We start from the raw sequence: 18261 nt of genomic DNA on the forward strand, positions 1-18261 counted from the left end.
TACAAGATGTAACAATTCTTTCTCATTACTAGTATCAAAACCCCTTTTGAACTTCTGAACTATATCAATAACCTGGGTCATGAAATTATAAACTTGTACTAAAGTTCTAAAGTGCCCTCTGTAAATGCTTTGATGGTGAGCAAGCTTCATAGACAATGACCTCATTGACTCTGTAGGTTATCTTTCGACCTTGAAGTTTCCTGAACATTTCCTTTGGTAAAATGGCTATGAAGATGTCCTCATTAATGATAAGGAATATGCAGTAATCTCAAGTTTCAACAGCCACTAGTACAGTAAAACGGCCTGTCGTCCTGTTGTGGAATTGAAATGCAACACAGTGAGAGTCGAAAGCAGAGCGCGATATGAAAATCACTGGCAACCATCTCTGTCTGAGACGTATTTTCCTACGATTTGACGTCGCTCCGTATAAATACGTCAATTGTGTGATGATTCATTGCCGGTGTTATTCCACCCATAAATATTTGTTTTTTTAAATAAGTTTAATCTATTTCCTGGCGGGGATCAGCAACCCGTTTTCTTGGCTGTGAAATACTTCTGCATTTAGTTCTATTTTCCTCGTACCCGAAAACCTCTACGGGACATTATCTTCTCATTATTATTATTATTTTTTTATCACGCGGCTTTTGCTGGTTCCTCTTCTCGTGCCTTTGGGCTACACTACGTGACACGTTGTACATACTTTATGATCTCTTGTGGTTCCACATTGGTACTTTGTTGTGCATTGGTTTCGGTGACTGCTGTTATCAATTGGTGGACTCGGTGCTTGTGCTTCATTTGGTGTCATTCGAATAAGGAGCCAAGCCCGTGTACCATGTGGCCGTCACACCTCCAAATCATCACGTAATTCATATCAATGTTTTAAAAAACGGCTGGCTCGGAACTGACTTGGCCGAGTTGGTCTGAGCGAGCCTTGGAAATTTCAACCTGGCCATTGAACCGGTTCGGCCGGCCGAGTCCGTATCAACCCAGCCGGGTTACGTACAGCGACCCGGTCACTGAAAAAACGCCTTTTTATTTTTATTTTTTTAATATTTGCTGAGTGTGGGGGACTCCAAAGGGGTTTAGTAATTGGTTTGTTGGTCTTTGGGGTCCATTCCCCTCTCCCAAACCCTATTTAACCCACTCAACCCCTCTCATTCTCTCACAGCCATCTCATGCATTTGAGTGAGAATTTCAGTGAGAGTTTGTGAGGAGTTGTTGAGTTTGTTTTTGGAGCAGCAGTGAGGAGTCTTGGGCAAGCATTGTAGCTGGAGTGAGGAGCTTCTTGGGCAGCCATTTGGAGCAGCATTGAGGAGTTGGTTTCTTGGAGCAAGCTTGAGGAGGCAGTTTGTGCCTGGAGGTATTTTTTTTCACTTGTACAAATCTGTTTTTGCTTATTAAATTTTATGTGCAAATCTAGAAATCCTAAAGAGTGTTTTTTGTGAAAGAAATGAACATTGAATCAATGTTTTTTTTTTCATTTTCAGATTGTTTGCTTTCATTTCCAAGTCAAAAAATGGCACCTAGAGTGAAAGATGTTGCTTGGGCATATGTTGAAATGGTTGAAAGTCAAATGCATTGCAAATTTTGCCATAGGAAAATTAAGGAAGGTCCTGGGGGCATTAATAGGCTAAAACAACACTTGGCGGGGATTAGAGGCCAAATTACTCCATGTACCTCACCAGAAATTGGGGAGATTAGGAAGGAATTGTTAGCCAGCTTTGAGAAGTTTAAAGAAGATAAGGCTAGGCAAAAAGAGTTAGAGGCTGAAATTGGGAGGAAGAGGGATATACAAAAAATGATGGCTACCAACCCCCATTTTGATTTTGAGGGTTCTTCCTCTATCCCTTGTATTGATGCATCCAACCCCTTCCGATATGTTCCTCCCTCTTTTGAGCCTATTTAAGAAAAGGGAAAAGGTAGAATGAAAAAGGGTGATATGAATATCAAAAGTTATTTCACTCCCTCCTCTCCATTAGATGCACATGGTCCTCAAGCTAGTAGAAGTCAAATGCAACCCACTTTAGATGACCATTGGAAGAAAGAATTGAGGGAGACTGCTTGTGATTACATAGCTAGATGGTGGTATGATGTTGATATCCCCTTCAATGCTTCTCGTTCACCATATTATGAGCCTATGTTTGATGCCATACATGCTGCTGGAAAAGGCTTCAAAGGCCCTACTATGCATGAGCTAAGGGGGTATCGTTTGCAGAAAGAAATTTCATCCATTAATGAGTATTTGAAAGATTTCAAGGACTCATGGGCAAGAACAGGATGTACCATCATGTCAGATGGATGGACTGATCAAAGAAACCGTACCATCATAAACTTTCTTATCTTCTGCCCACGAGGAACCATGTTTTTAAAATCAGTTGATGCATCTGATAAGGTAAAAGATGGGCAATTGTTGTTTCAGCTATTGGATGAGGTTGTTGAGGAGGTGGGGGTGGCTAATGTTGTTCAAGTCATCACAAATAATGCCTCTAACTATGTTCTTGCTGGTAAACTGTTAGAGGAAAAACACAAGACCATCTTTTGGACCCCATGTGCTGCACATTGCATAGACCTCATGCTTGAGGATATTGGAAAATTAGATTGGGTCAAAAACACTGTAGATCATGCCAAAAGCATAACAAAATTTATCTACAATCATTCATGGATTTTGAGCCTCATGAGGAAACACACTGGGGGCAGGGATATTATTAGGCCTGCCATCACTAGATTTGCTACTCATTTTTTGACATTGCAATCTATGCTTTCCCAACATAGAAACTTGCAAAAGTTGTTTTCCAGTGATGAATGGAATCAAAGCCAGTGGTCTCACAAACTGGAAGGCAAAGAATTGAAAAAGAAAGTTAATGAAGAAATATTTTGGAGAAAGGCAACAGAGATTGTGAAGCTTGCTGAGCCACTGGTTAAGGTGTTGCGGTTGGTGGATGGGGAAAGATTGGCTATGGGCTTCATTTATGAGGCTATGGATCAAGCAAAGGAGCAAATAAAGAGGGCATACAAGGATAAAGTGGCTAAGTATGGGCCCATTTGGGCAATCATTGATGAAAGATGGAACAATCAACTCCATCGCCCTATACATGCAGCTGGGTATTTTTTGAACCCATGGTATCATTATAAAGCTAAGGAGACAGGAGCTTTGAGGGGGGAGGTTAGAGATGGACTGATTGACTGCATTGATCGCATGATCCCATTGGAGTCTGATCAGCTGGAGATACACCGACAGGTCACGACCTTCACCAATGCCTCGGGTACCTTTGGGAAGAACCTAGCAAAGATTGCAAGAGAAGCAGATGAGCCAGGTAAACAAAAATTTCAATTTTCAAATTCTTAATAGTTTTTTTAAATTTTGTTAAATCGTTTATAATTTGAAAGTTGGATATAATTTGTAATTTTGTTGAGCTAACTCATTACACTCCTATGTTTTTTGCAGCACAATGGTGGGAGGCTTTTGGTAGCCATTGTCTTGAATTGTAGAAGTTTGCAATTCGTATTTTGAGTCAAACTTGCAGTGCCACTGGGTGTGAGTGCAATTGGTTTGTCTTTGAGAGGATTCACACAAAGAAGAGAAACCGTTTGGATAAAAAACGGTTAAATGATCTAGTTTATGTCCAATACAACCTCCGGCTCAGATGCAACCAATTGCTGAACAAAAGACCTGATTCAGATCCCATTGTGTTGGAAGACATTGATCCAACATTAGATTGGGTAGTGGAGAGTCATCCAGCAGAGTTTGATTCTGATGAGGATCTTGATTTGGATTTACAGGGGGAGGCATCACTCGAACATGATGTTCAGTTGAATGCAGATCCTGATCCACTTGTACCAGCCTCAACCTCACAGCGAGCAAGTCCTCCAGTTGCAGGCGCTTCCTCTGCTCAGCCACGACAGAAGCGCAGCCGCATATCTCATCTATCTCAGCTTGCATCTGCTGCACAACCTGCTAGTGCTACCACTTCTACAGTTGCAGTTGGAGATGATGATGAGGAGCCATGGGGCCCCCTGTCTGACTCTGATGATGATCCAGAGATTGATCCACATGATCTTGGCTCCTCTGGCAGTAGCTACTAGCCAGTAGTACTGGTCACAGTTTACTTTTGTTGTAGAGGCCATTTCTAGCCTCCTTGGTTATGTGTTTTTGTTTTGAATCTTTGATCATGTATGTATTGGACAGTGCACTAGGTGCCATTTTGATATAATGGATATATTCATGAGCCTACTTTGATCATATGTTGTCTTCCATCTATATTCTAATGCTGTGTGTTTGGAAACATGAATGAAAATCTTTAAAATTATGTTTTTTTATAAAAAAATAAATATTTAATGTATTTTTTACAACGATCGAGTCATTGAAATTGAGCCAGACGAGTCGATACCGAGTTGGAGTCGAAGTTGGAGTCGACCCTGGGCCGAGTCGGTGTCGGAGTCGGAGTTTTAAAACATTGATTCAGATCCCACGACAGTCATATGCCTTCGCGTCTCCACCGCGCTGTGCCTTTTGACACAGGTCCAACGCTTTGACCGAGACCGAGTGTCAAGTCACAAGGAAGGAGCCCATGAGGGCATACGCAAAACGTGTCCGTCAATGTTCACAGTTTTATCATGGTGCTCCAATATGAAGTTGAAACACAATTTGAATAATGGTGGATTTGTTTCCGAACAGCCCAAACAATAAGAAATCGTTGCAGTTCTCTGCCTCTCACGGTTTAAATATCGTGAAATTGCGGTCCAGAAATTCGGTGAGATGAGAGAATCCTCAGCATAACACGCGCAATCCATCCATTCTAATTAAACATTATCAGTTTCATTTTCTATATAGATTAATCTATCGCTTATGTTATATATCATAAGTTGTATATTATAACTAATTTTATTAACAACCCTAAAAAGATATTACTTTGCAAAATCTCACTGTATATAAAAAATTCAACTATGATTACCATTACCATTCATTAATGGGTAACGGTATGGCATCTCATGGATCAGAAAGGGCCTCTGAAAAGTAAATGGGCCATCAGAAATTAATATTATTTTTTTTTTTTATTGGTATTTTACTCTCTCTTTTGTGCATTGATCCATGAACCGAATACTGTCGTATTAATTCACTAATAGAATCGAACTTGAAAATCATTCTAGTTTTTGTCACGACACCAAATATATATAGAGAGCTAAATATTTTATTTTTATTAATTGAATTAGTTTCTATTTGAAAATGGCATAATCTCTCTTTTTAATTGAATTAGTTTTCATATGAAATGACATAAACGAATAAAGTATCCACCCAGGTTCGAACCCTACCATCTACGGAGGACAAACTATGAGTAATAGCTATAAACGCAAACCTCACTCATACGCGATCAAGGCAGAGCCGAGAAGAAACTAAAACATCAATTGACTCCTCGGCATATCAATTGAGTAATTTCGTGGATGCACACTAGAAGAGGGTTACCTCACTCCATTTTTCGACTCTGACGAGTAGGAACGATCGTTGCGGTTCTTACAACAGACAGCAGGACAAAAAAATATGTTGAGACTCCAATCGCACATTCAATGATATTAACTAAACTGATTATTTACCTAGTAAATTTTCTGGATATTATGACAACCGAGATATTATCACCAGCGCAGAGACTATTAGAAATATAGATTGACAAGGCCTAAGAAATTCATTCCTGTATTCACTCATAATTTAATTTCGTGAATACATAGAATTCAACCACAGAATGTAACCGTAAATTTCTTATTTGATAAAATTTTCACGCAACAGCTCAACAGAAAATTACACGATGCGTAGGGCCTATGACGTCGAAAGGGTTTGAACATAGCTCTGATACCAAATCTAAAGCCCTGAAATTTTTTAATAGGATATAACTATTCAAAATATAAGAATTTATCAATTTGATGTTGAGTACCTACCTAGCTAAAGATGCTTCTGATTTGCTCCAATTCCCACTCCCATTACGAAAAGACCAAAAACCTCCTAGCCAAACTAGGTACAGTCTTAGCACCCAGCCCCAAAATACTTCAAATTCGAAGTATTTTGGCCCCCGTGCCCAAAAGTTTCAAGAACAACTGCTCAAGCTCCATTATTCTCTATGTCTTCCTCTTGTCTGTTCCTCCTCTGCCTCTCTCTGTATAAAAGAATGTCCCCTTTTCTACAGTACCCTTCCTCCTTTTATGCCCCCAGAGACTCATCCACCGCTTCCCCTTTCTTTATTGTTTTAATTTGATAAGTTCATAAGTTGCAAAGGCGGTCACGGCCTTCTCCCTTCCCAATTTGCTGACCATGCACCCTTATTTATACTGTATCTCCTTTATTATAATGTTATGTTTCACTTTTGTTTAAATCGAATTATTTTCATAGTATTATGGTTTTATATATTCTTCTCTTTATTACATTCACTATTTAATAAATATATATATATACTTTCCTTTGATTTTATAGAATATGTTGTTTCTACTGTAGAATAATATGTATATTATAACTCTTTTGTACATAATACTTTTGTGTATAGTTCCTTTGTATGTAGTAGGGTACATACTTCCTTTGTTGTGAGTTCACTATACTGCATTTATCTTTAATTTTATATAGTAGAATTATATATATGTATTATGGTGGTGGTACATATATCATATACCCTACTATATTCTTGTAAATTAGGTATTCATTTCAATAGTTAATTTGTTACCTAAATACGGATGTTTTTTCAATATTAACTAATATATATACTAGTGCAGTGCAGGCGATGCATGCATATTTAGCTATCATATGCATGTCTCGTGTGCATGCTAATATCTCTATGTCCCCATTAATTTAAGATGGGTCCTTACACATTCCCTTTCTACCACAGCTTTTTCTTTCTCATTTTTCCTTTTGACAATCCTCCTGCTGAATACAGGTCTGCACTCTGTGATTCTCCAGAACTTTGTACGAAGGAGGGGCACTCACCGCTGGCTCATCCATGGTCTGACTGTGTTCAGAAAACACAGCGATTACTAATCCCTATTCCTCCAGCCTGCTACTAACCTATATCCTTGAACATGCATCACTGATCAGTAACAATCAAATCAACTAGTAAACACAAATTTCTGCAGGTATTAGACATAATTGCATTGAGGTTTCAGGTGACATGCATTTTAATGTTTTTGACCTGACGTTTTGAGTGAATTCCACCTGTCAATTCAATTTTCAAACTTTCATCAGCTTGACAATGATTACGATAATAATAAGTTAATAACTAAGTGATTCAAACTAATGGAATGAAATAAAATAATAATGTGTATTGACATTGTTATCTTGAAATGCCTTTGTAGCTAATTTGTTGTTACCTACACATATGGCCGAGGGCAGGACTTGTCTTAGCTACAAATTACATTATTCTGCTACTTTTGGTGAGGCTTTAATGTATACCAGAATATTATATTCTCATAACACATCTTTCGGAAAGGTAGTAATATTACACAATCTAGCTTTTTGTCATGAGAATGTTTTATTAATCACTATATAATATCAGTTTACTGTTTGTTGTATGTGCAGGATACTTATGAAACACTCTTTTTCATTGTGGATCTACATGCGGTATGAAATTTTTGTTGCTGGCTATATTGATGAATTTTATTTGTTTATGGTTTGAAAAATTAGTTAGAGAGCTGGTTCCTCTAAACTCTGAAGCTGACTTATGGAGTCTACACAGGCTTTATTGGCTTAAATTTTAGGTCTTACCTGAGTGAGCTAGCTCTACTCAGGTAAGATCCTGGTCCCAAGATCAGCTTAAATGGAATATAGCTGACAATTTTGCTTTATTATTTACTAGATTAGCATATAAGGGGGCACGATGCCCTTGTCACAGGTAGTTGGATTTGTATCTGAGTCTTTTAGCTGCATTTCACCACTAGTAGACATTAATAACATCTCTCTGTCTATGTATCTATCTATCAATTTTGTGTTTGGTTTCTACTTCTCTCATGGAAGAACACCACTGCCAGCAGAAGACCATTGGACAGACATACTCATTTGCATATCACAATGTTAAATCACAAAATCATTGCATTTTGATGTCTTTAGGACCCTTTTGCTTCGTTTAGCTATTGCAATTATTAAAACTTTTTGGGAATCAAAGGATTTTTGGTAGTTGACAAATATTGGATTTTGTTGTACAGATTACTTTACCATATGATGCTGAGCAGTTGTCAAAGTTGACGAGGGATGCAGCAGCCATATATATAGCATGTGGAATTGATACCTCAAAGGTTTCTGCTCATTTTGATAACAATCGATTTCTTCTTGAATTTGAATGCGTGCATTGCATATTTTTTGGATAACACAGAGCTGGCATAAGAAAAACAACCAAGAAAAGGTGTTTTATCATTCACAAGATGTTTTGATACCTACAGGCCTCTGTTTTTGCACAATCACACGTCTCGGCCCATGCAGAGCTCACATGGTTGCTAAATTGTGTCACACCGATTGGGTGGTTGAACAAAATGATACAATTCAAAGAGAAATCTCGCAAGGCGGTGCGTCTTTATTGTATGGAAGCTTTCCTTACTGTTTCATAATTTTACATCTATATGTTCTTACTGTTTTTTATACACACACTGAAATTCATGTTTATGTTTGAATTGAATTGAATTGAAGGAATTTTAGTGACGTTCATGAGACCCAGCCATCTAAGGGACCTAGAACTCCAAACCAAACAAAACATCACATTCTTAGGTTTCCCTCTAAGGCAACCCTTTTGCCATGAAGAAATTCACAGTTTTGTGAAGCCTTGCTTCTTCAAGCAACTCGCTCAAACTGTCCACCTTCAGATTACTTTCAAACTGATTACGAATGTCCTCATAAGCTGAACATTCCATGATGAAGTGCCATTTGGTTTCAACCACTCCTTTCCTACAAAAGATACAAGTTCATTCTTCCCACTCTTCCTTGGGGGCTATCCATCTACCCGTTTCACACCTAAGATGGTGAGATCTGGTCCTCAGCTGCACTATTAAAATTTTAGCCTTTCCCTTGATTGCGGCACTCAAATAAGTCTTTTCATCTCCCACATGGCAGTCCTAAATTTTTCAAGCACCCAATTTTTTATCTCCTCTTTAGAATTAGGACAATCTTGCCAATTAATTCCCCATTTGCTCATCCACTTGTCATTTTGCTTCCTCCAAGTTTTCTTCTTATGCTTTAGTTCCTTTGCAACAATCATCTTGGGCCAACAGTGCTCATCCATGCTTTCCACCTTTTTTAAATAACTTAACAAACAAATGATTGTTGAAGCCTCCATCGGGAACATACTAGCCTCAGCTAGCAGGATCTCATATGGGACCTGTTGTTGCACAAACTAGGAGGCCTAGTAAGAGGGCACACCAATACATTGGGACAAAAGGCCCACTGTCACCAGAGCCTATGTCCCATTTTCTTCTCGGATTTTCACAGACGGGAGGAGTCCCAATATTCCTCACTTTGTTATAGATGTTCCTAGGGTAGATTTTAAGTGAGGCAAGGTGGCTCATTCAATGGAAAGGTTTGATTAAAGTATGAGCTTTGGGAGAAGCTAAGAGGACTTTCCAAGAAAAACCCCTTGAAAGGAGGGCTACCGAGGCCTAGGGTTGAGATATTTGACGAGATAGAAGTTCATCCAAGGTCCAGGTAGACAATAGAAAAGGCTATGATTGATATACTTCAACAAGTACTAAAGCTCAAGCTTTCAAGAATCCCCAAGTTGAAGAATAACACTTAGGGTTCCCACTTGGTGTGATTGCTAGGGCATCAATTACATTGAGATTTGACTGTGAGAAATGCCTCAAATTAAGAGGAGAGCTAGAGGAAACACCAACATAGAAGACTGTCCAAACGGTTTGGCAAAAGCTCTTCCCTAATGAAATTCACACCAAGCCCTAGGGAGGCTTGCTTATCCTTAGGGGGATGAGAAAAGAGGTGAAGGAGAGGTGAAAGAAGAATGATTTTTTGAATATAATGTGATCACCAAGGATCTAGGACCTAGTGCCTGCCTATTGGAAGAAATGGAGTCAAGATAAGCCAAGAAATGGCAACTTGCTCTTCAAGGAGGCTAGAAGGAATTTTGGTACCCTTGATGGAAGCAACAACAAAATTACTTCTAAATTTTTATACTTTGATGACACTTGTTGTGGAGTTTCAAGGATGCAAATGCAATCAATCCTCTAGGAACATTCATTCATTCATTGTCCAATGAGTAACACATGCAAAAATTTCCAATAGTTCTCAATGCTTTAAATAATTCGCATTAATTAGGGCACATTAATTACCATAAGAAAACATTCCATGCATTAGACATTCACCAAATAAGAAATATAACATCAAATAACACTTACAAGACAAAGAAGAATATATCCGTCCATAAGATTGCCAAATAGAAGCTCCAAGAATGATAGTGAAATTATCCAAACATCATAATTCATCAATGACATCCAATTTCATCCTCTAACTGCAAGTCCAAATTCTTTTAGAGAGAGATTGAAGATCCAAAATGTGATGATTTGAGAGAGTGTAGCTCTCTCTTATTTATACACGATCTAAGAGTTCAAAATTAAAAGAAGAAGTCCCTCCAATGCCTAAAATGTCTAGTAACCCACTCATAGTTACAAGCCAACCATGATAGCTCATTAAACAAGTCGAATAAGCCTTCTTAGGGCCACGCTAGGGTGATGTGGAGGCCTAGGAGGGCATCGTTGAGGCCTCATGTGTCAAAGATGAGAGTGAGGGCCTCAAAGATGATGGATGAGAGGGCTATGCCCTCTAAATACTGCAAAACATCTCTAAACCCCAAGTTGGGCTCTGTTGGCTCCAAATGTGTCTCATGGGTCTCCAAATGGCTCAAAATCAAGTCAATGCTCCATCAATGAGGGCTAGAAGATGACACATGCCCTCCCATGTCTCCTTGGGAAAGAAAAAATCTCCTCTGGGCCCTGGATCAACGACCAAGTGTCGAGTGCAATGTGTAGCTGGTTGGGCAACGTGGTCCAAGTGCCTCATCATCTCTGTATAACTGGGGCACGAACAAGCAATGTGGTGGTGCTGAAGAAGCCCATGGTGTGGCAATGACCAAGTGTCGAGTGCAATGTGTAGCTGGTTGGGCAACGTGGTCCAAGTGCCTCATCATCTTTGTATAACTGGGGCACGAACAAGCAATGTGGTGGTGCTGAAGAAGCCCATGGTGTGGCAATCAATGCTCTGCATGGCTAGAGGCCCATAACTCTCAACGCTCACCCTACAAGTGCCATTGTGACCCTATGGAGGGCTTGGATCCCATATTGGGTAACCAAGTCCAAGATGAAGAGCCACCTGCAATCCTGTATGAGATCCAATGTGTCTCCTCACCTTCCAATACAAAATTATTCAGCGCAATTGAGTAAATAAGCTTGTTAATCAGGGGCAGAAATGAACACTTCATAGTGGCATGCCCTTCCAAATGGGCTTTGAACATGTACTAATGTTACCTTGACAAGCGTTAATGAAGGACCCTACTAGGTGGTTTCAGCCTTTAAGGGAATGACAAGTCCATGGTATACCCATCAAATGGTAGGTGTCATGTGAAATAATGATGGAATGCAATGGGGGCAAGAGGGAAGGCTCTAAGCCACATGCCATGGTACAAGGGTAGTTATGATGAAGGAGACCCACACCTTGGGTGTATGAATGTAAGAGGGAGAAACCATGGTACATGAGTTACCCCGACCTTTGTTTTTCCACCCTTCTTCATATGCCTTTTATTGATTTTTCTTCTTTTAACTGCTCGGGGCTCAAGGGGATGAGAGCATGATGTGTAAGATGTGGCAGTGAATACCCCCTTAAGGTGGGGCAGTTCATCACCCACCGGACATTGAGACAATCATGGGTTCCTTAATGATGCATGGGGCACTCATAGGGGCCTTAGGAACTAGGGTGATGGCCATAATGATAGGGGTAGAGCTCATGCTTGGCTTTTTCCCACACGTTAAATTCTATTGTCCGACCATCTTTTGCATTTGTGGTACATTTCATGTTGTATGTGGCCATGTTATGCTTTTATCTTTCTTTTTAGTTGCATCAACCTTCGGGGCATTGTTCAAGGCCTATCCCAAGATGTGGACAAGGGGAATGGAAGGCTAACACCTTGTGGACCCAATGGACAAATGTGGACCTAGATGGGTAAAATGTGAAAAGGGCTTGTAATGAGCGGAGGGGAATGAGATATATGGTATCAAGAAGCGGGACCACGCAACCAAAAGCAAGGTTTCCCATGTGCCACTCCTAAAGCCAATATCTAGTAAAGGAGATCCCACGGGACTAGGATACCAAATTAACCCCCAAGTTGAGGTAAGGGAACAAGAGTATAGTCAAAGATCGTTATTTCCGCTGAATCCCCCACTAATCCATGCCGAAATGTGCCCAAGAAAAGCAAGCATAAGCACCGAATTACATAATGAAAAATCATACCTTCGGGGTTGGATGGCCCACCTTCAAACATACGATCATAACAGGTGAGCGAGGGCAAACAATGGCTAGCTCAAGTGGCAGAGAATAGTAGCACATCAAGCTATCAGGTGGTTGTTCTCTGTCGGTTGAAGACAAATCTAGGAGAAAATTTCTCCTACAGGGGTCACCCACTCGTGGTGGGTAATAGGACCATTGACTTGACTTTGAGATTACTAATAATTAAGTGCTTTTGAATTCTTTCCAGTTGTCTCCACTTGTGATTTGCCATGTTGCTCCCCCAAAATTCACATCCATAGACGACAACTAGGGTAACCAACACTCCAAAGAGAGTTTTCTTGGTTTTCTAGTCCCATATTTCTGCTTTCGTGCATCTATTCTAAAGAAGGTAAGAAGCTTTCCATCCCCCTTGAATCCTTTTAGTTCTACATGTCTCCCAACTGAGCTTGTTGTGAAAAACAATTCCTAGGTACTTGTACTCTTCCATTATCTCCAAGGACTTTCCCTCAAATATAAAGCTAACCTACTGCTTTTTCCGCTTCAAGGAGAAGATCATGACTTTGGTTTTGCTAGTGTTTACTTGCATCGCAACCTCTTGACAAAAGAGCTCTAAGGCCTTCAAATTCTCTCTCAAACCATGAGCAGATTTTGCAATTAGGATAAGATTGTCAGCATACAAAAGTAGCTTCACCACATAACCTGCTAGTTGAATACCCTCTCCACTAGTGTTGTTTAACCATTCTTCTAGCTTATCAATATATAAACCAAATAGAGTGGGGGAAAGGGGGCACCCTTACTTGACCCAAATGTCACTACCAAAGCATTTAGAAAAGCCCTCCTTAGTTTTGATTTTAGCACTAACTTTCTCATAAAGTTTATGGACAACAACTCTATATTCACTTGGAATTCCAAGCTCTTCCATTCTTCTCCAAAGCTTATCCCTAGGAACAGTGTCAAAATCTTTTTTGAAATCAACGAAGCAACAAAAGGCTTCCCCACCTTGGATGTCCCATACTTTTCGATGAAGTGCCTAAGAGTGATGCAATGATCAATTGTAGAGTGCCTTGGCCTAAAACCAACTTGCCCTTTTGCTCTTTTACCCTCTTTTTTTGCCTAGCTATTGATTCTACGCTCCATCATGCTCCCAAACAATTTTCCAAGAAGAGGATTGACCATAATAGTGTGATAATTAGAGGGATTATTGATGTCTCCACTTTTGTAAAGAGGGATAACAACACTAGTTGTCCATTCAAATGGAAAATTGCCTTGCGTGATGCTGTTGAAGATCCTTTTGATGATTGGGGCCAAGATCTCAACACCCCATTTTAAAAATTCTGCCTGCAATCCATCAATGTCTTGGGCTTTACCACTTGCTAAATTTTTTATACCACGCTTGACATCCTCCACTGAAAATAACTCGGTTGTAGTTCTGATTATGGGAGGGATACTTTTCTCTTGTTTCCTTGCATAGAGGAGCTTTGCATATTCCAACCACTGTGTATCCGAGATATTATTAGCTATTTGCTTTTTCTTTTATTGTAGTTCCCACCATAGTCCTTTGGGATTGTGCTTTCCAAACGAGACTAATTCATTCTTTCTTGAAGTCACATAATTTTTTTTTTTTTGTTTTTATCAATTTTTTATACTTTTTCTTGCTTTCAGTGTTTGTCTCCTTCTCCTTAAGGGATCTTTTAGTAGCCTTGCACTCTTCATCATACTAAGGATTAGTTGGAAAAGTGTTTGAGACCCTCGTGTTAGGCCGAGATCTTTTGCACAGCTTTAAGGCTTTGTGGATTAGAGGGATCGACATATTGCTGCAAATGTGGTCTATTTCTGCATTGTCTTCCTTGTTTTCTGGGTTGTTTTTTGTCCACTAAAAGTGTTGTTCCAGAGCAACAACAAAGAGCTCTTGATTTTCTTGATTTATAAGGATTCTTCCATTTGCATGTACTTTCTTATGACATTGTTGGGTTTGCCCTTCTTGTAGCCCACTTGTGTGTATGCCCAACTTAATACATAGAGACATATGGTCAGAATTCATCTCAATAGGACAAGCCTCAATATTGAACTCTAACAAATTACAAATAGAGCTCTGAGAGCATATTACATAGTCCACCACACTTTGACCATTGTAAGTTTTACATGTGATTTCACTAGATCTTGGCCAAGCTTTCATGCCATTGCAAATTACCATGTCATAGAGGCTACATAAGCCTAACGACTTAGCGCCAAAGCGTGACACGCTCCCATTCGCATCTTGAGAAGTCCTTTTCCACATGTGATCCTCATTCTCTTCTAACCATGGAGGATTTTTGTCGATATCCCCATCACTTCCCAACTGAATAGACTGATTGTTTGCTGTCCTGACATTAAAGTCACTGATTATAACTATATCTCCTAAACTCCTGAAAGTAGAAATATCTCTTTTTAAAGCAACATAAGGGTCTTCTTTATCTAAATTTGTCTTCTTGTAGAACTTCGAGTTTTTTGGAGCAAAGTAACATGCAACTAGCTTGAATGTTACTTTCTTGTCTATTATATTTAGCCATATAAATTGCTTATTTGGATCCTCTTTTTCCACTTTCACTATTCCACTCCACATTTCTCTTATTAGAACGGTGATCCCTCCATGCCCTTTCCCTGTACTAGTCTCTTCGTTCCACACTGAAATTTTACTATATCCTTCGAATTTTGGAACCCTACAACCATCATGCTCATGGGTTTCCGTAAGGATAATGATGTCTTTCCCTTTTGCTATGGGCCCCAATCCCGGTCCTCTCCTCCATGGGTAACCTCTGCAATTCCAACTCACGATGTTTAGATACTCCCGGGGAGCTCCAAATCCCTATTTTTGATTTGTTAAACGCTCGCTAACTTGGGCTTTCCCATTTTTCAGCCATGCCCATTTTCCTGCTTCTCTTGCTGATTTCACTTTCTCCCATTCCTTTCTTCGCTCATCTTGCTGTTCAAGTGTCAAGTCATCATCTAGGTAAATATGAGTGCCTCTAAGTAGCCCCCTATTCTTAGCCATCTTGTCTTCTATGCTTCTTAATGTAACTCTCACATGTCTATCCCTTCCATTTTTTGCTTTCCTACCAATCCTATTTGCTTGCTGAATATAACTTGTCCATTTCAACTTGTCCTTGAGAAAATCCCTTGCTAAAATATTTGTTCTCTCTTTCTCTCCATAGTCTTTCAAGCCTTTGATGATGACATTTGTGGCCTTGTCTTGCCTATCTTTTTCTTCTCTTATTTGCCTCTTGATTTGTCTCTTCATGGTTTCTTTTTACTCAACCAACGGTTCCTTTACCACTTGAGCCCAAGATTTAGCCTCTTCTATTTGTTGTTTTAGTTTGTTTTCTCTCATTTCCATGTTTGCAATTGTTGATTAAAACTCTTCCATCTGATTTTCTCTACTAATTTTCCTTGTCCCTGTATTTTTTTCTTCTACTGCCTTCGTTTGCTCTAATTCTTGTTTCAGTGCAATCAACTCTTGTTGCCTTCTTTTTATACTGTTTTGTAAGCTTATTACCTACTCTTTAAGAACCTTGTTTTCCCTTTCAAGTTTTTGACTGGCTTCTAAAATTTCTTTTACTAAAGATCTTAATGTTGCCCCTTAAACTCAATAAACTCAATTCTTTTTTTCGCGCTCATGAGTTTGCTTACATAGAGCTTCAACGACCACAACAACCGAGTGGTTGTGGGGCTGTATGTGTCCTCACTGCTTTCCTCTCTGTTTGTTGGAATGGCTTCACTTTTACTTTGCTTTGGCCTAGGTTCCTCTTGTTTCGATAAGACCTCTTTATTCTTGCCATTAACCATACCCTGATATGTCTGCTCTTTTACTAACGAATGCATTTTGGTAGTGACAGTTGTATTGTTTTTAGCTGTTTTTGGTAAGATCCAAGTGAGTTTTTTTCTCTGTGACCTTCTCATCTTTTTGGCCTGTTTGCGTTGTAAAATCCCCTTGTATTGCTTTGCATTCACAAAAATCAATCTCTCATTTATGCCAAATGCATTGGCTTGAGAAAACCCTAGGAGAAAGAGATTCCGGTTCCCACTTCTATTCTCTGCAATAGTGCTGGAATTGGGCTCTCTCTCTCCTCCCGAGAATTGGAGAGTGTGATTCCAAGGTGTGCACCAACCTTCCTCCAAAAGTCTCCTTAATACGGAACCCAATATTTGCATTTGGAAACCACTTGCTACTTCCCATTTGTTTGAAGTAATTTTCCCTAACTCTATGTTTCCCGGGTACTTGGTTTCCACCAAAACATGTATTTTTTGTGCATTGGGCCACGTGTCCCCATGCCAGGTTATCTTAACAAGTTACTTTTTGGTTACAGGAGGTTTAACGAAGGTTTAATGGACCCAGCTTTGGAAGGTTCTCGTTTAAGTTTGCTGCTTTGAAACAAAAGCAATGTACAAAGCAAATAATTTGAAAAAGAGAGAAGTGTGTCTGACCTGCTCTTCCTTCTAGAAACTAAACCTCGGGTCGAATGTTGTGCGTGTCCACTATTTGGAACTCCCAGAACGTTGTTTGAAACACTGCTTGATCGCTGTCTTGAAACCCTAGAAACACTTCCTGGGACTATCGCTGTCTGGAACACTAACGTTGCCTGGAACTATCACCGTCTCCCTGGAACTATCGAGTTGAACGCTGTGCTTGTCTGCTGTCTTGAACTCTGGGAACATTGTCTAAAACACTGCCTGATTGCTGTCTAGAAACCCCTGCTATTTTGACTCATGTTAATCTTATTCATCCTTTCCTATATATGGCCAATTCTATCTTCTAGCCATTTTGATATCTTCAACTGTGGTTTCTTTGGCTTTTTGTGTATTAACATGTTGGTTTTTATATGTTCAGAGGGAATGAATTTTCTGGGTGTCATGATAAATATTTAAATCCAATAAACTTAATAATGTTAATAAATTAATTGCTCATTAATTGTTGGCTTCATCTTACTATTAATTTTTGCTCTAAGAAATAGAACACGCTGGTTTGAGGTCATGTGCCACGTGTTTGCGTGTTGTATAACTAATATGTGTCATCTGCATGGTGGACATGCATTTGACATGTGTCCTAATTATGTCATGCCTCCCATGAATGTCCGACATGTGTTTTAGATATTAGAAATGTGCTGATTTTTCTAAGTCTATCCGTTAGAAAATTAATCTGTATTCTGTTGGTTTATTTCTTCTACTTGTCTAAATTCGAACAATTTATTTAATACATTTAAATACTGAAATAAACACAATACAGTCACAACATCTACAGATCAACAACTGAAAGAAAAAAAGCACACAAGTGACACTGTTATTTTTGGACAAATGTTCCCGCAAAAACCCAATGCAGGAAAACCGGTGCAGCTATTCTGAGGGTTATATTATTATGCAGTCTAAGTACAACTGGGTGCCTAACCGGCTCACCCGATAGAGAAAAATACACGGCAGCAATACCTCTATATTTGGAAACAGGTTTTTAGAAAACCTGTCCCACGAAACCCTCTCCGGCACAATTGAAGCTCAGCGCTGGCCCTTCTGGCCATTGCGTCGGCCTCCTACTGACCTGCGTCAGCCCCAAGACCCTCTACGTCAGCCCCAAGCCCCAAGATGCCCCTCTAGAGGGCAAAGGGAAAGGGGAAAAGCCTCCTTCATCATCTCCTCCACCATCTCTTTCATCATCCTCAATCTCCTAGCCTTGAAAAGAAAAAGAAGAAAACTTTTTTGATTAAATTAGATGTAAAGTTTGATTTGCCAATTTATGATGGAGAATTAAATGCAGAAAAGCTAGATAACTA

At 39.5% G+C, this 18261-nt stretch overlaps 1 protein-coding gene across 6 annotated transcripts in view; it reads left to right on the plus strand.

Annotated features, from left to right (window-relative positions):
• Nucleotides 1-18261, plus strand: part of LOC149258953 (tryptophan--tRNA ligase, chloroplastic/mitochondrial-like) — a 429522-nt gene that overhangs the window by 102949 nt on the left and 308312 nt on the right. For 4 of the 6 annotated variants that reach the window (XM_089416889.1, XM_089416870.1, XM_089416854.1 and 1 more), the window contains exons 4-7: nt 7327-7404; nt 7550-7591; nt 8173-8262; nt 8407-8529. In XM_089416889.1, the coding sequence (XP_089273015.1) occupies nt 7327-7404; nt 7550-7591; nt 8173-8262; nt 8407-8529 (333 nt within the window). The remainder of the gene's footprint in view (nt 1-7326; nt 7405-7549; nt 7592-8172; nt 8263-8406; nt 8530-18261) is intronic. The other 2 variants (XM_089416877.1, XM_089416882.1) reach the window with 2 other exon arrangements.

Source organism: Pinus tabuliformis, chromosome 6 (genome assembly GCF_031772625.1).
Source record: "Pinus tabuliformis cultivar Carrire ecotype Pingquan chromosome 6, CPIR1, whole genome shotgun sequence".
In the NCBI taxonomy this organism is placed as follows: Eukaryota; Viridiplantae; Streptophyta; class Pinopsida; order Pinales; family Pinaceae; genus Pinus; species Pinus tabuliformis.